At 39.4% G+C, this 13,980-nt stretch overlaps 1 protein-coding gene across 4 annotated transcripts in view; it reads right to left on the bottom strand.

The window, feature by feature from the left end:
* LOC126878335 (histone-lysine N-methyltransferase 2D-like) overlaps positions 1-13,319 on the bottom strand; it is an 80,227-nt gene extending 66,908 nt beyond the window's left edge. The window contains exons 1-5 of one of the 4 annotated variants that reach the window (XM_050641036.1): positions 12,186-13,319; positions 10,229-10,286; positions 8,228-8,783; positions 2,779-3,110; positions 610-1,113 (exon numbers count right to left, since the gene is read on the bottom strand). In XM_050641036.1, coding sequence (XP_050496993.1) covers positions 688-1,113; positions 2,779-3,110; positions 8,228-8,765 — 1,296 coding nt within the window. In that variant the 5' untranslated portion in view covers positions 8,766-8,783; positions 10,229-10,286; positions 12,186-13,319 and the 3' untranslated portion in view covers positions 610-687. The remainder of the gene's footprint in view (positions 1-609; positions 1,114-2,778; positions 3,111-8,227; positions 8,784-10,228; positions 10,287-12,185) is intronic. The other 3 variants (XM_050641034.1, XM_050641033.1, XM_050641035.1) reach the window with 3 other exon arrangements.
* Positions 13,320-13,980: the final 661 nt, after the last annotated feature.

The raw sequence follows: 13,980 nt of genomic DNA, 5'->3' as shown, positions 1-13,980 counted from the left end.
TTTAAACCCTCTGAAATTTTGTTTTAATATCGGTTTCTTGTAAGATTATATTATCGTAACTATTGCAAACGATAATTTTTCTATTCTTTGCCCGACATTGGATCAGAGTAAAACGTTTGATCTGTTTGATTTCGTTGATCTTTACACTAACGAAAAATGCGCACTACAACTGGAAGATAAAAAATCCGCGAGAGAATTAACGCGATTTCCTTCGACGATTGCCTTTAAGGATTAATCGTCTCTACAAAGATATAGATTTGCATAAATATCCGCAAGTAATATCCTAACACAATACGCTACGTTAAAACGAAAATCCCCTTTAGATGCGGCGCGAACGAGCGATTTTTTCACGCTGCGTCCTCGCTGCGTGTTTTCCTTCGTTTTCTCGGTTAAAAACAACGAAGACAGACACACGACGCAGAGCTGGCAGAGAAAAGGCAGCGTGAAAAAGTCGCTCGTCCTCGCAGGACCTTAAAAACGGAAGAGGCATTACGAAGAATTCGCTTCGTATCCTAATCCTTCGAATATCCGTCCCGCGAAAACTCAGACAAACTGCACAGCTCTCTTACTTTGCTCGAAGTAGAAAGAAAAATAATAGTCGCTACTCACCGATCGAGAATCTCGTACAACGAGCGCACGACGGATGTCTGTTCAGGTCCAGCAAGCGCCTCCTCGGCGCTGTCGATGTCACAGATAAACTTCTGGACTCGCAGGCGCTGGTTGATGTTGCTGTTGCGGAGGCGGTTGTTGTTGCTGTTGTTGATTTTGGGATTGATGCTGCTGCGGCTGCGGCTGTTGCGCTTGCGCTTGCTGTTGTTGTTGTTGTTGCTGCTGCTGCTGCTGCTGCTGCTGCTGCGACGCCTGTTGCTGATGATGATTGTGGCTGTGATTATGAGTATGGCTCTGTCGCGTTCTAAGGATATCCCATCTTTGTTTGAAAAGATCACGTTCTTGCTGGAGCCGAGCCATCTCGATCTTCATTCGCTGAAGTTCATTCTGCAGATTGCGATTTGTCGTCTCGAGGTCGTGTCGTTGTTGCAATCGTTTGCTACGGCAATTCTGAGCGTAACCACGATTCTTCAAGGTTCGCCGCTTTTGCTTCAGACGCACCACCTTTGTAGAACAGGGAGATCCGTTTTACCAACAAATTCGATGGAAAGTCGTGAGGATAAGAGTGTCGTAAGAGGTGAATTGGTATGGTTCTGTATTATTTCGTTAATTAACCCGTACCTGGGGGCAATTAATACGCTGGTCATGCAAACAGCGTAAAAAGAAGCTTGAAGCTTTACTTTTACGTAACTTGTTTACCGTCAACGTAAAAATATCCAAAGAACAGGGATCCACGGCGATTTCGTGATATTTTCGATAGAAGGTAACAAATTTTTGCAAGAAACATAGTTGTCCACGTTAGAGTTCGTCCGTAATCCGAGTACGGAGTTTTCTTATTTGGAAATTTAAAATTAACGAAGTCGAATTACTTTGTTTCGTTCGTCGCGAAGGTAAACGTGACAATGTGCTTTCGATAGAAATATAATTATTTAATGTTGCTTCGTCGTATAATTTACTATCCCTAAAATATACGAACGACGAGCTAGCTCGTCATTTCCTCGGACGACAGATTCGCGAAATACGTTAATTAAAATGATGTATCGTAGTTGCGTGTCAAGGTAGATTCTAATTAAAGCATCAATGTGTTACTTGCGTATAAATGTTAATTTTTTCAAACGAATACTGCGTTTCTATATCGAAGGGACGGAAAAAATTTTTCAATTCTTCGTATGCTACGTATAACTAAAAGAGAATATATTTAATGTATCGTATAACTACGCAAAAACTGTTTTAGAATTCAAATATCGCTAATAATATGTAGATCATCTCGTACAAGGTGAATCGAAATTACTGTAGAAATGATTTGAGAAAACTTCTCCAGCTGAATACTAATTTTAAAAATCGTGTATAAAAAGAAGTTAAAAAACGAAAGGACACTAACATCGCGAACAACGACAACTCGCGCGTCTAATCAACAAACAGTTCGTTCTACTACAGTCATGGATAATACATAGATACCAATATACCAATTCACGCTTACTTCACACGTAGTTATCTAAGTAGGAAAATTCTATGTATTTCGCGATTTCGCCAAAAAATTCTCTTCGAATCCATTCATCTTAATCGCTATCGTTAAATAATCCATCATCGTTACGGCCAATAAGCGCAAACAGTTTGCAAGAAATCGTACCAACTCCGCGATAAAGAAATTTGTATACGGTAGAACCTGATTATTCGAATTGATCATTTCGCGCTCTCTTCGGATACTCGAATAACTTTGTCCTCGTACGAGAGAGGATCATTTATTTCGAACTGTCTTACAGATATTAATATCAATTTTGCCAGACAGTTTGACGCGCTTCTTCAAGACTAAACGATCTTTGGATAACTGGAAAACGTTTTCCTGACGATTATCAATAGCAAATGTCGAGGGAAAGACAGTTAACGCGAAAAAACGTGTTAAAGAATATCTTTGAATAAAAACACGACAATTTCTTTCGCTTCTTATTCTTATTTTCTGAATTGTCTGACGAAATAATCATGCTGAAGTTTCCCATTGATCGGTCGTTCCTTCGATTCGTATTGCCGTAATAATCAAAGTTCTACCATAGGAAAAAGAATCGCAAAAGGTAGAAACACGCGGAGCAAACGAGTGGCGAACTGAAAATTGTGAATGAAACGAAAGCGAGGCATTACCTATGCGAAAGTGTCGTTAAAAATGTAAGAGACCTGACTCACCTCTTCCCGCGGGCAACCATGAAGGCGTTTGTTCAATTCGCGTACGGAAAGCGACATGAGCAGCTCGTCGTTCATGAGTTCTTCCTGGGGATTGTTACTCCCGCAATTCTGGTAAAGGACATTGCCTCTGTGCGGTGGAGTCGAGCCACCAGCGGCGCAAGAACTCACTGAACAAACGCTCATCGGTCTTCCCGGTTGCATCTGTATGCCCTGCATGCTGTCTTCCATTCCCGACATTCCACTTCCGCCCGCGGGAAGCATCCCGCCGCCTGTTCCCGTACTCCCATAGTATTCTATGTGGCCTGACATCGTGATGTATCCACCTGCGACAACAATATTTGCCGACTTCCAGTCTTCTTCTTTCTAAAGGATAAACCATTTCGTGCCTCCTTATTAACCCCTTCTCATCGAGAGACGTTTGACACGCCGATTTTCCAGTATTCGAAACCGAATGTCGTCTCGCGTGCGGAAAATTTGCCTTTAAACGTGTAACATACTTTGCGTGTAACGTGGCTGACTCGTTGGTGGCTACTCGTAAATTAGGCGCGTGGTGAACCGAAACGTTACGCTTGAATTCGCGAAACCGTGGAAACATCTCGTGAGAAGACACACTCGTTGTGAGGTCTATCGGCTTTGCAACTAAATGATTGCGGATTTTGTCATTAGGTAGTATTGACAAAATCCGCAATCACTTAGTTGCCAAGCCAATGGTTGGAGACTTTCGTTGAGCAACGTTGCACCGCGAGATCTCTGCGCGAGACGATTAAGAACGACCAACGTATTTGACGAAATACTCGAAAGTGGATCCTTTTTGATTATAGTCGTGTAAGTAGCACAATGAAGGAACATCTAAAGATATATTCTGATTTAACGTGACACGCTAGAACATCGATGGAACGATTATCGGTATAATCTTAAATTTATATCTGTTCGACGTTTCGTATCAATTATTGCTTGCCGACTGTTCACTAACGATCGCACCAGCGAAATTAGTGGGAAAGTAGAAAGCTACAAAAATATCCAATTGCAACAACCTGTCACTCTACTCTCCGTGTTCAATCGTTTCCATATTTTAACACTTCCACTGTTTCAAAACTTTAGCTTCGTCGCTTTCAATCCAAATGTTTCATCGTCCTTTCACGTGTCTATTGTACTGACATTTAATTATTTAAATAGCGCATTTTTTAATAAATGCCGTTTAACGCTGCAACCTGTTTGCGTTTCAGTGAAAACAGAAACAACGCTAAATCTATAGAAACAACGTGTCCTACTCTCAACGACAATGCCAAGGTACGTGTGGTACGTAAAAAGTGTTAGAAATCTTCCCAAAAAGATCTTGATTCTAATCGCGAATCAATCGTATGAAGTTGGAGATGCAAAAATAGCGAAAATTTCCGAATTAAAAGCGTTGAGAAATGGAAACGAAGCCATTCGTATCAACGGAAGATATTTTAGTAATCGGAGATACTTCGATTTTCAGAAATGAAATATGTTTCGTTCACAAAAATCGAATGTAAGTCGAACGTAAAACTGAAAGCACGGAAAACCTTTCTCCACAGCTGGTAGTATAAACCTACCGGTAGGTAATAACATAGAAGCGAAATTTCTTAATTTTCCAGCTACTTTACGGAATTGCTTTTTCGTTTCGCTTTCACGATGAAAATTCGAATTTCGTTACATTGTGGACATTTTTTAAATTGCATCGCAGCGTCGTCGAATCGAAAAACTTTCAAGATAGGTAATCGTAAAATGAACATCGTCTCTGTTTGCCGTATACTTAAAATGTTTTAAGTATACATTAAGTATACATTTAAGTATACATTCACACCTCTGTTCTGCATAGTAAAAGTAATCACGATAATGATGATTAACACTAGAACTACCACACCAGTCAAATTGACTGGTTTTACGATTTTATTTTAAAATTCTTACTTCGTGTTATATTTTTTCCACAATGATGTAATAACTTTCGCAACGATAACTAAAAGAATAATATAATGAATTTTATTTTGTTTTTTATGTATTCAAACTGAAAATAATTTTGTATCAAGGCTACTTATACCAATAGCAGTCAAAATTACTCGTCAAAGTGTAAAAGGGTCCTGCGATCTGTTTATCGAATCTCAATTAGCCAGTTTCCTCGTTTTCTACAACTTCTCACACGTTTTTAAAATCTTTACCGCGTACCATTCGATATGATGATATCAGATATCAAGAAAATTCCGGATCGATCGCTAGATCGCTAGATGCTAACGCTAGAAATATCACAGCAATCAAAATTCTATTCTACGATTTTCTACAATTTTCTACAATTTTATAAATATGTCAACCCTCGTTTAAGGATCATAGTCCCAGATGGATTAATAATACCAAAAATACCATAACATGGAATTGCTTCTGTAAGAAAGTAATAAATCAAGAAATATAAAAATATTCTCTTATTACGTATTTTTCGAAGGCCAGTCATTTTCACTGGTTTTGGTAGAAATAGCTTCGTCTTAACTATCTGTAGTTCTAGCGTTAAAGTTGCGAAAGATTTGAAACTCTTGGCTGTATGTCGCAAAGAACAAGTCGCGTTTGACATTTTATTTCAACAAAAGGTTCGTACTTTATAAGTTATCGTTAAATATTACATAACTCGTCTGTATTTCTTTTTATATATTTTACCCAATAACGAATCCATCTTGACGTATTTATCTCTATTCAATCAAACTATAACACAAAAAGATACGTGTACATACATTATATTGACTTGATAACTAAGTAATTGCGGATTTTGTCATTACCACCTAATGTTTCACGAGTCGTACGAGTTATCCATCAATATCTACGAGTTATCTGCGAACGATCATACACTGTCTTTGCGAATACGTTTGTACGAACGATTTTGGACATTGTCTATATTTATTTCATTTATTTCGAATATATTTGACGGGTTACAACAGCAAGTTCTCGTTAGCGTTTTATCAATCCTCTACAATTTCACCACAAATCGGTCATTTTGTCATTACCATCTAATGACAAAATCCGCAATCACTTAGTTGTCAACCCAATATTTGTTTTATTTGATATAAGACGGCAAGGAATCAAACAGACGCATGATCATGATTACAATTTGTAATTGCGTGGCCAATGTTTGAAACATGTTGTTAGACGTGGCACGATCTTACGTTGTTATTATACTTTGCAGTTGATCTCCTGTACACGTTTTCACTTTTGCCAGAATTTGTTGTTGTATCTTTTAACGCGTTAGTAAGAAATTTAAACAAACTCGGAATCATATCATTGTTATTCTTATCAAGAACGATGACTTTAAGCTTAGTCTAAAATTACACGCGAATTGCAGGGGTCGATTGGATTGATCAGATCTATCATTCTAAATCTAGATGCGACATTTAGAATATCCTTACACCTTTTTCTAATAAATCTTTCGCTATTTTGTAATTCAATAAACATAATTCGAAGCAGTTAATTACCTATCCTTATATCAACCACGTGCAACTGAGAATTCTCGCTCAATTTGTGATCTTCTAATCCTTTAAAAGCCACTCGATCGTTTCAATGTTACGACAAATGAAAAGTAGGTACGTTGATGTACCAACGATTTCAATCTAATGCTAATTCATCGCGCCAATGGCTCACAGTAGCCAAAAATTTCAAGCTAAAGTGTATTTAGCACGTGCTTTGTCTCACAAAATAAAAATACAAAAATCACTTTCAAGAGGATATGTTAGGATTATGATATGAGCAGAAATTTTGCGCAGCCAGCGAGTAGGATAATTCGCGTAGAGATGAAACTCTAACAGAGATAAACATAGTGCATCGGTACTATCTTTTACAGTCGTTGCAATAAGATAGATTTAGGAATTTTAAGAAAATTTTCGACGCGACGATCAACTTTTTAATTTCTCTAAAAATACTAATTCTTCAAGTGCTCAGAGGAAGTAATATCACTCCGTTGTTTCAGGCATTTGTATTGTCATAAAATATACTTTAACGTAACATGTAGTTGCGATTCTAACCCACGACTATTGTATGCTACAACGACTATAATCACATTTAATAAAACGATATAACTTTCGTTTCAGCGATCCATCTTACTTCTAATAGTAAAAAAATGCTGTCCAAAATTTGATTTATTTTTTCCCATGGTTATCCATACAGATATTATATCCTGCTAACTATATGTATGTCGGAGAATCGTCAGGAATAGGGTTGTGAGCGTTTGCTAGATCTTCATTGGAATTGGCCATCGCTGTGTTATAACGAAGGCACGGCCTGGTAACACGAGTATGGATACTACCGATTCGACGATCAACCGCGGTGGTTGGGCACTGGCGATACTAGTGACGTTGGTCTTAGGTTCGATAACGAATCCACGGTCAACGGGAGGATAGATATACTTGCTCACACAATACTCACAGATCGTAAGGCGCTACTCTCTTCATGGATGAGATCGCAAGAAAGAATGAATTTTCATTCCGATGATGCCATCGAGGAAAACTATGATGGGGTGTGTCTAAGGACACGAGATCATCGGATTCGTCGAGTATAGCCCTCGTTCCGAAAGTAAGGGAAATTGACGTTGCTGTCAATTGGTCAATTTGGGACAAAGGCTGCCTGTCCGTTTGAACAATCTTAATTACCAAAAACCTCAGGTTTTATAGCGGGTCCTCAGGCTAACTGCACTTGTGCCGTGTAGGTGGCCTCAACATCTGGTATTCATTGTCCGAAGGAACCGTTGGAATGTTTTACTGTCAGGTACCTCTATGGGTATTTCTTTTAACGGGGGTCATACTATCGCTCCATACCTTTGTTAGATGAAGCGCCCGTCCCGTTGACCGCGGCTACGTTCGGCGGCTGATGATCGCCTTGAGCCCAAGTTTATTATCACAAATCGCAAACAAGTACCATTGGACAGAATGACGGCAAATTGTTTAATTACAACTGTAAGCTTTAATTACAATTTTACGGATTTTCCCGAAGTTCCAGAGGGAAGGCTCCGGTGTCCTTTCATCTCCGACATATATATCCTATAACACTGCATACAAACCGACAAACATACAACGACTCGGTACATTAAAAAATTGTTAATTTTTAAAATTTAAAATATCTCAATGCCGTTTTTGTTTCAACCAAGGGCAAGACTTTTGATGTTTCGAGAAAATCTTCAGCGTGAAACTGAAACGAGAGTTCACGCGCATCAGCGACGATTCCTCCTTACTTCCCTCGACTTTAATAAACGTTCTAACAGTAGAGAAATACAATATAATAAAAAAAAAAATGGTTCAAGAGATACGCGGAAGAGTTAACAACGAAATCCATCTCTCTCAGAGATCTACCATGTTTCGAACGCTCAAAATCGCGTTTCGTTACGGAAAAGTAACCAAACTGCCTCGTTCGAAAGCCCCGGAAATATCTAAACTCTACCTACACTCACCTGTATGCTTGGTGTGACGCTGCAGGTGTTGCGGGTCTTGAAAATGATGGTGCATGGGTGCGGAGGGCCAAGCCTCGTGATGAGGTTCCGGTGTTTGTTCTTGAGGGCAGTGAGGCCTGAGGTCGAGCGGTTCCTGCCTCAGGGACTGCGTCAACCAACCCATGACTCCGGGCTGTCTGCAAAAGCCCTCACCAGCCTGCATATCGTCTTGTACGATGGAGCTAGGTTGTTGCAAATGAAGAAACAGACTTCTATCGCGGGAATCGCGATCGCCCCGATGCAATTGCAACGGTGGGGGCGACGCTGAGACCGGAGGAGTATCCGGCGGTGTTCCAGGATGCGAAAGGGTCGTCAGATGAGAAGCTGCACCCGGTGGTGCCTTCACCAGGACGCCGTGCTGCACCTGAATGTGCGGCTGTCCGTAAAGCGGATGGGGTTGCTCAAGCTCGTGCGCCGGCGGCGTCAGAGGCGCTAGAGCCAGACCTTGCGCTTGTAGAGCCTGGCCAGGTAATTGCACCACACTACCGTTCACCATCATTGGTGAGCTGATTCTTACCTGGATGATCAAATAGCCATTCGTTAATTTCTTTCTTTCAAATAATCAAATGATCAAATAATTTCTAGAAATGAAGCACGTGTTACATATACAGGTTGGTTGGTAACTAGTGATACAAGCGAAAAGGTGGTGATTCTACGCGAAGAAAGAAGTCGAAAATATAGAATAAAAATCTTTTTTTTATTATTTTTCCATCGAGACAACGATCTACAGTGAGATCCGTTATAACGAGACGCGATAAAGTGCAGGCGTACCGAACGAAAATTCAAAGTCGATTTTCTCGAAAACGAAGCCTCGAACGAAAAATTTGTATTCTATATTTTCGACTTCTTTTTTCGCGTAGAATCACCCCCTTTCCGCCTTGTACCACCAGTTACCAACCACCCTGTATACACTACCGAATTACGATAATTACAACTGAGAATCAAAATTCATTAGTGACTATTATTGTTAACTATTAACGTTAGCTGAACGATCTTCTCATTCCTATGAGTAGGAGTTTTATCCTCAAAGAAAATTATGACTAGCGAGCTGACTATGTAAGTACACAACGCATACTTTGCTATTCGTTACGCCACTAATAAAGAATTATATAATCTATTTTCAAACTTAGATTCTGGTATTCCCGTTATGTTGATAACCGAATTTGGCAAATTACAAAACGAATTACTTAGCTCAACTCAAATATCCTTCTGATTCCTAGCTTACCCTGTCACACGTTATATTACATCTACGAAATAGGTACATTACATATTTCGTTTATCTATCATTCGTTAATATCTTGGTTATTCTTGTCGATATAAACAAATCGTTCCAGGAGAAAGTTAGTTGGTACAGGAAAATAAACATCATTGTGTAATAAAAGATATTACTTAATTATCTCGTATAAACGTTACTTGTCCTGATATAATTTTTTTATCGGCAAAGACAAGTAAAAATATCAACGAGTGTCAACACGTATACATTTGAAATACATTTGATAATATTGATTGATATTATGCTACTTCGACGAAGACAAATTAGTTTCCACAAATAAAGTTTAATCGGTTTATAGGCTTAGTTTATAAATTTAATATCTAATTCTCCTCATAATTTATGCTATTCCGGCTATTTTTTTACTCTGTATTCCAGACATCAAGTATGGAAGAAAATAGAAATGGAGATGATACACGATGCAATTAATCAGATTGGAAATGGTGGCAAGTTGTCTATTTGATAATGGATCGACGTGTTTCGAAAGTATATGGATTATTATTACGTAAGTAATACTTTGAGCATTGCTTATAGAGACGCGATTGATTTAAGCACTAATTCGTTGACCTAAGTATTTAAATAACAACGAGTAACGTATCTAGAAATTATGTGATTCTTAAACGTAAACCGAAATTTCCATCAAACGTACCATCAAATTTCTTTTATCGATTTATTAGAATTAAAATACAAACCTGAAATATCTTTTCCAAGTAGGTAGATAGATAACTATCTCTTAACGCGTGTACCTACCTATAATAATACATTATCACAATTTTTGTAAACAAGAAATTCTTGGGGCAGGAAAATTAAAAAAGAAAAGTTTGAACTAACGTCTATTTCGCGTAGAAAAATATATCGTTCGATCGATACTTGTGTAATTTTCGTGATAACGGTAGGTATCTATTTTTCATTGAAATCTGAAAACCTCGAGAAATCGGTCGAAGAGTTTAGTATTTGTCGTCCGATGTTTATATGGAAACATGTTCCGTTTTCCGCTTTTCATATAAATATATAACGTAATAATTTCAAGCTTATATAACGTAGAACAACGCACGTGACTCCATTTACACACACGATTTCAACGTCAGTGGAAACTTTCAGCGTGTGTTAAATCACAACGCGTATGAATTAATTCGTCTCTGTGTTCGCTAAAAAAAAAAAAAAAGAGGAGAAAAAACAAAAAAATATAACTTGCGAATAATCTTTTTCAATGAACGCCCATCGACGTGCAGATTCGATGAATCGACAGACACCCGTAACGAAAATTATTTTCCGATCGTTGGTATAATTCGATAAATTAATTCTGTCGTGAAAGAAACCGCGTAACAAGTACACTTAATTTAGAATAAAAAATCAATGTTTCGAAAAGTAACTTATACTTAATACACGATGCATCGTGATTAAGAAGTTATCATAGTTTTCCGTCGTTTAGGTACTGGTCAATCTCGTTTTACCATGTAGTCGATGAACTATAGATAATAATACCTACTTGTTGAATTTTACCTCGTTTTGTAACATGGAGTTATTTTTAATATCGTTGTAAGAGCGCCTTTCGTGTTTGGGCGAAACTCTATTAAAATGTACGAGTACCTAAGTACCTACTTATACTCTTTCCATTTAAAGTAAGATATTTCCAATGCAAAACATCAAGATAGTGATCACATTTATGTTATATTATATATCATATTATATTACATATTCGAATTATATTCTCGAATATTTCAATTCAAAGACTCAAGCGACATCGTAAACTATAAAAATCCCTATACAACGCTGTCATTTATCGAGTCAAGCTCGATTAATTACTAAATTTAATTCTTATTAGATACAAATGAAAATAAAAACGTTCACGATATTGAAAAATAAATCAAAATATCTAACTCTCTCTCTCTCTTTCTCTCTCTCTCTTTATATATATGTATGTATATATGTATGTAAATCCTAATTTAATATCGACTGTGGATGTTTGGGGAATTTCGTATTCTTACGAAGACCAATTAAAGGAACGAAACCGAAATAGGGACTTGTTCCGCTTTACTTTGGCTATTTTATATATTATGTGCATTCCATAGGCAGGTATATTTAGCTATCGTGTAAACGTGCAAACGTTATTTAGGTAGGTAAGTATATTCATACAGTAAATCTAATACTTACATAGCATACATATAATATTTTCTATATAGTAAATATTCGATACTACGTATTAAGTGTACATTATACATACCTATACGTTAAAGCGAATATACGCATTAGTTTGGTAAATAGATACCCTACGCGTAGGTAAACACACACGTCACTTTTCACAAATATGTAAATATCTATCTTGAAACAACAAAATTTAAGCTTTGTCACTAGTAGCAGAAACACACTACTACATTATTCGCATAGTACATCTAAACAAACAAACTTACTAAAAATACTAGATACGAATTTCTTTGCATCTACCTACCTATACTTTCGTACTTCGGAACCTCGTGTAAATTCGTATACACCGACGAACCCACACAGTCGTGTATACGTACGTACTATTTACTAAATTTGACGCTTTCGCCGTAACATATAGGTATATAAGTACGGATGTACGATAAAACACAGCTAATACGAATATAAGAGAATGTTAACCTCCAACGGGAGGAATCAACGACTAACCTCTCGTTTGACGTCGGCGGGATCGAGATGATCGAGAACAAACTCCTGTACGTATTCTCTCGCGAGATGCTCCTCGGCTTCCATCTTAACCTCGTCGACCTCTACCTCCACCTCCTGCGCCTCCACCTCCTCTACCGGACCCGTCGTAGCCGCATACGGGACCGTCTTCTCGCTGCCACCGCCACCGCCACCTGCACCGCCGCCGCCTTCGCCACCCCCTGGACAACTCGTCACCGTTTGTTGCGTCGTGACCACTTTTCCAAACGACTCCACCTAACGATTCGAAGGACGCTATTCCCGATCTTCTCGCAAATTACAACACCCCCCACCACGTCCAACAAAATCCTTGATTTTTCACCCTAACTCCACTTTATTATTATTTTTATTTATCTCGTTCTTTCGATCGGATGGCAATCACCAGCGAGCAAATTCAACAACTCTTGACAGTCTTGTCGAACGGTAGCGACGTTTCGTGCGATTCAAAATAGATGGACCGATGGAAAACGTACGTATAGCAGCGCTATATTTCTATATATCTACGTGATAGAACACTCGACGAACAGTAGATTTATAATACCGGCGGGAAGATAAGTATCTCCAGTTAATAGGAATATACGATGTTCAGCGAATGAAAGGTTAATCACTGTTTCCGAACCATGTAACCATTTTATCGCACCATTGTTGCACGATCATTGTTTCGTTTTGCGAAGAATTCACTCGAACGGAGAGCTGACGTTTACGGTGCTTCGCGTCTCTCGCGTAACGTCGATGCACTGTCAACACTATCACCCACGGCACACTTTTCCCAAACTGTTCCCGCCAAAAAACGGTCCTGCTCTGAGAACCGACTCGTCGATCTCTCCAACCATTCGATCTTCGATACTTCGATTTTTCGATCTTCGTCAAGCTTGCAACGTATCCGTAGAAGACTCACGGATCCGTACGAAGAACTCAACGGCTGACTTATCGCTCACCGTTGTATCGTGATTTTTGTCGCGTGCGCGTAGGTCGCAAGCCGGCATCCAGTAGAAAAGAGAAAAAGAAGGCGCGTGATAAGCTACGCTGGATACGAGTGTGGCGAGTGATACTCTTCCGACGAGTGTGGTAGAGAAGTGACTCTACGCGCAGGACATGGTGACGTCATGACTAGGCGTGACCAGCGTTCACTCGATTCTGGGGTGCGCGTGCAACGATTGGCTGGCGGAGCTGGAGTCGCCATTTGCACGCCGCTCTCTTACCCCCCACTATCGGCCAACCACCTTGTCACTCCCGGCACGGATCTCTCCCGTGCCTCCGCGGACGTACCATTAATTTCTAAAGTGATTATTATAATTTTTCAGCGGACGCGTTGCTCCGCTTAACCCCACCCCTTCGCCTGTACTTAGGCGCGCGCGCGCGCGCATACACACACACGCATACGCCGTCTCCTAGCGATCTTTGCCGCGTACCGCTCTCTTTTCTCGGGATTTCAATTTAGCGCCGCTCGGTATATAAGAGGTGACCCGTTATCGCGCGGCCACGATCCTCCAAATCGGAGTACGATTTTCCGCGGGAGAACCGCGTAACTGAAACACGCAAGTGTGTACGTATCGTGCACGCCGATGAAATATCGTTGGCCGAAGAATCGCAACTATATCGCGATCGAGTCAAGCACAAGGTTGGTAAATAGGACGGATTGTTTTATTCTATCGATGGAAATTATTCGCAGGTTCTCAGCTTCTAAAGGAAAATACCTGTGTAGGTTTTGCTTAAACAGTTGGCTAATTTGACCAGTACGCTCGTCATGCGTAAAAAG

Source organism: Bombus huntii, chromosome 2, assembly GCF_024542735.1.
Source record: "Bombus huntii isolate Logan2020A chromosome 2, iyBomHunt1.1, whole genome shotgun sequence".
Classification (NCBI taxonomy): Eukaryota; Metazoa; Arthropoda; class Insecta; order Hymenoptera; family Apidae; genus Bombus; species Bombus huntii.
The sequence above is the reverse complement of the archived record's forward strand: the minus strand, read 5'-3'. Positions and strand labels throughout refer to the sequence as shown.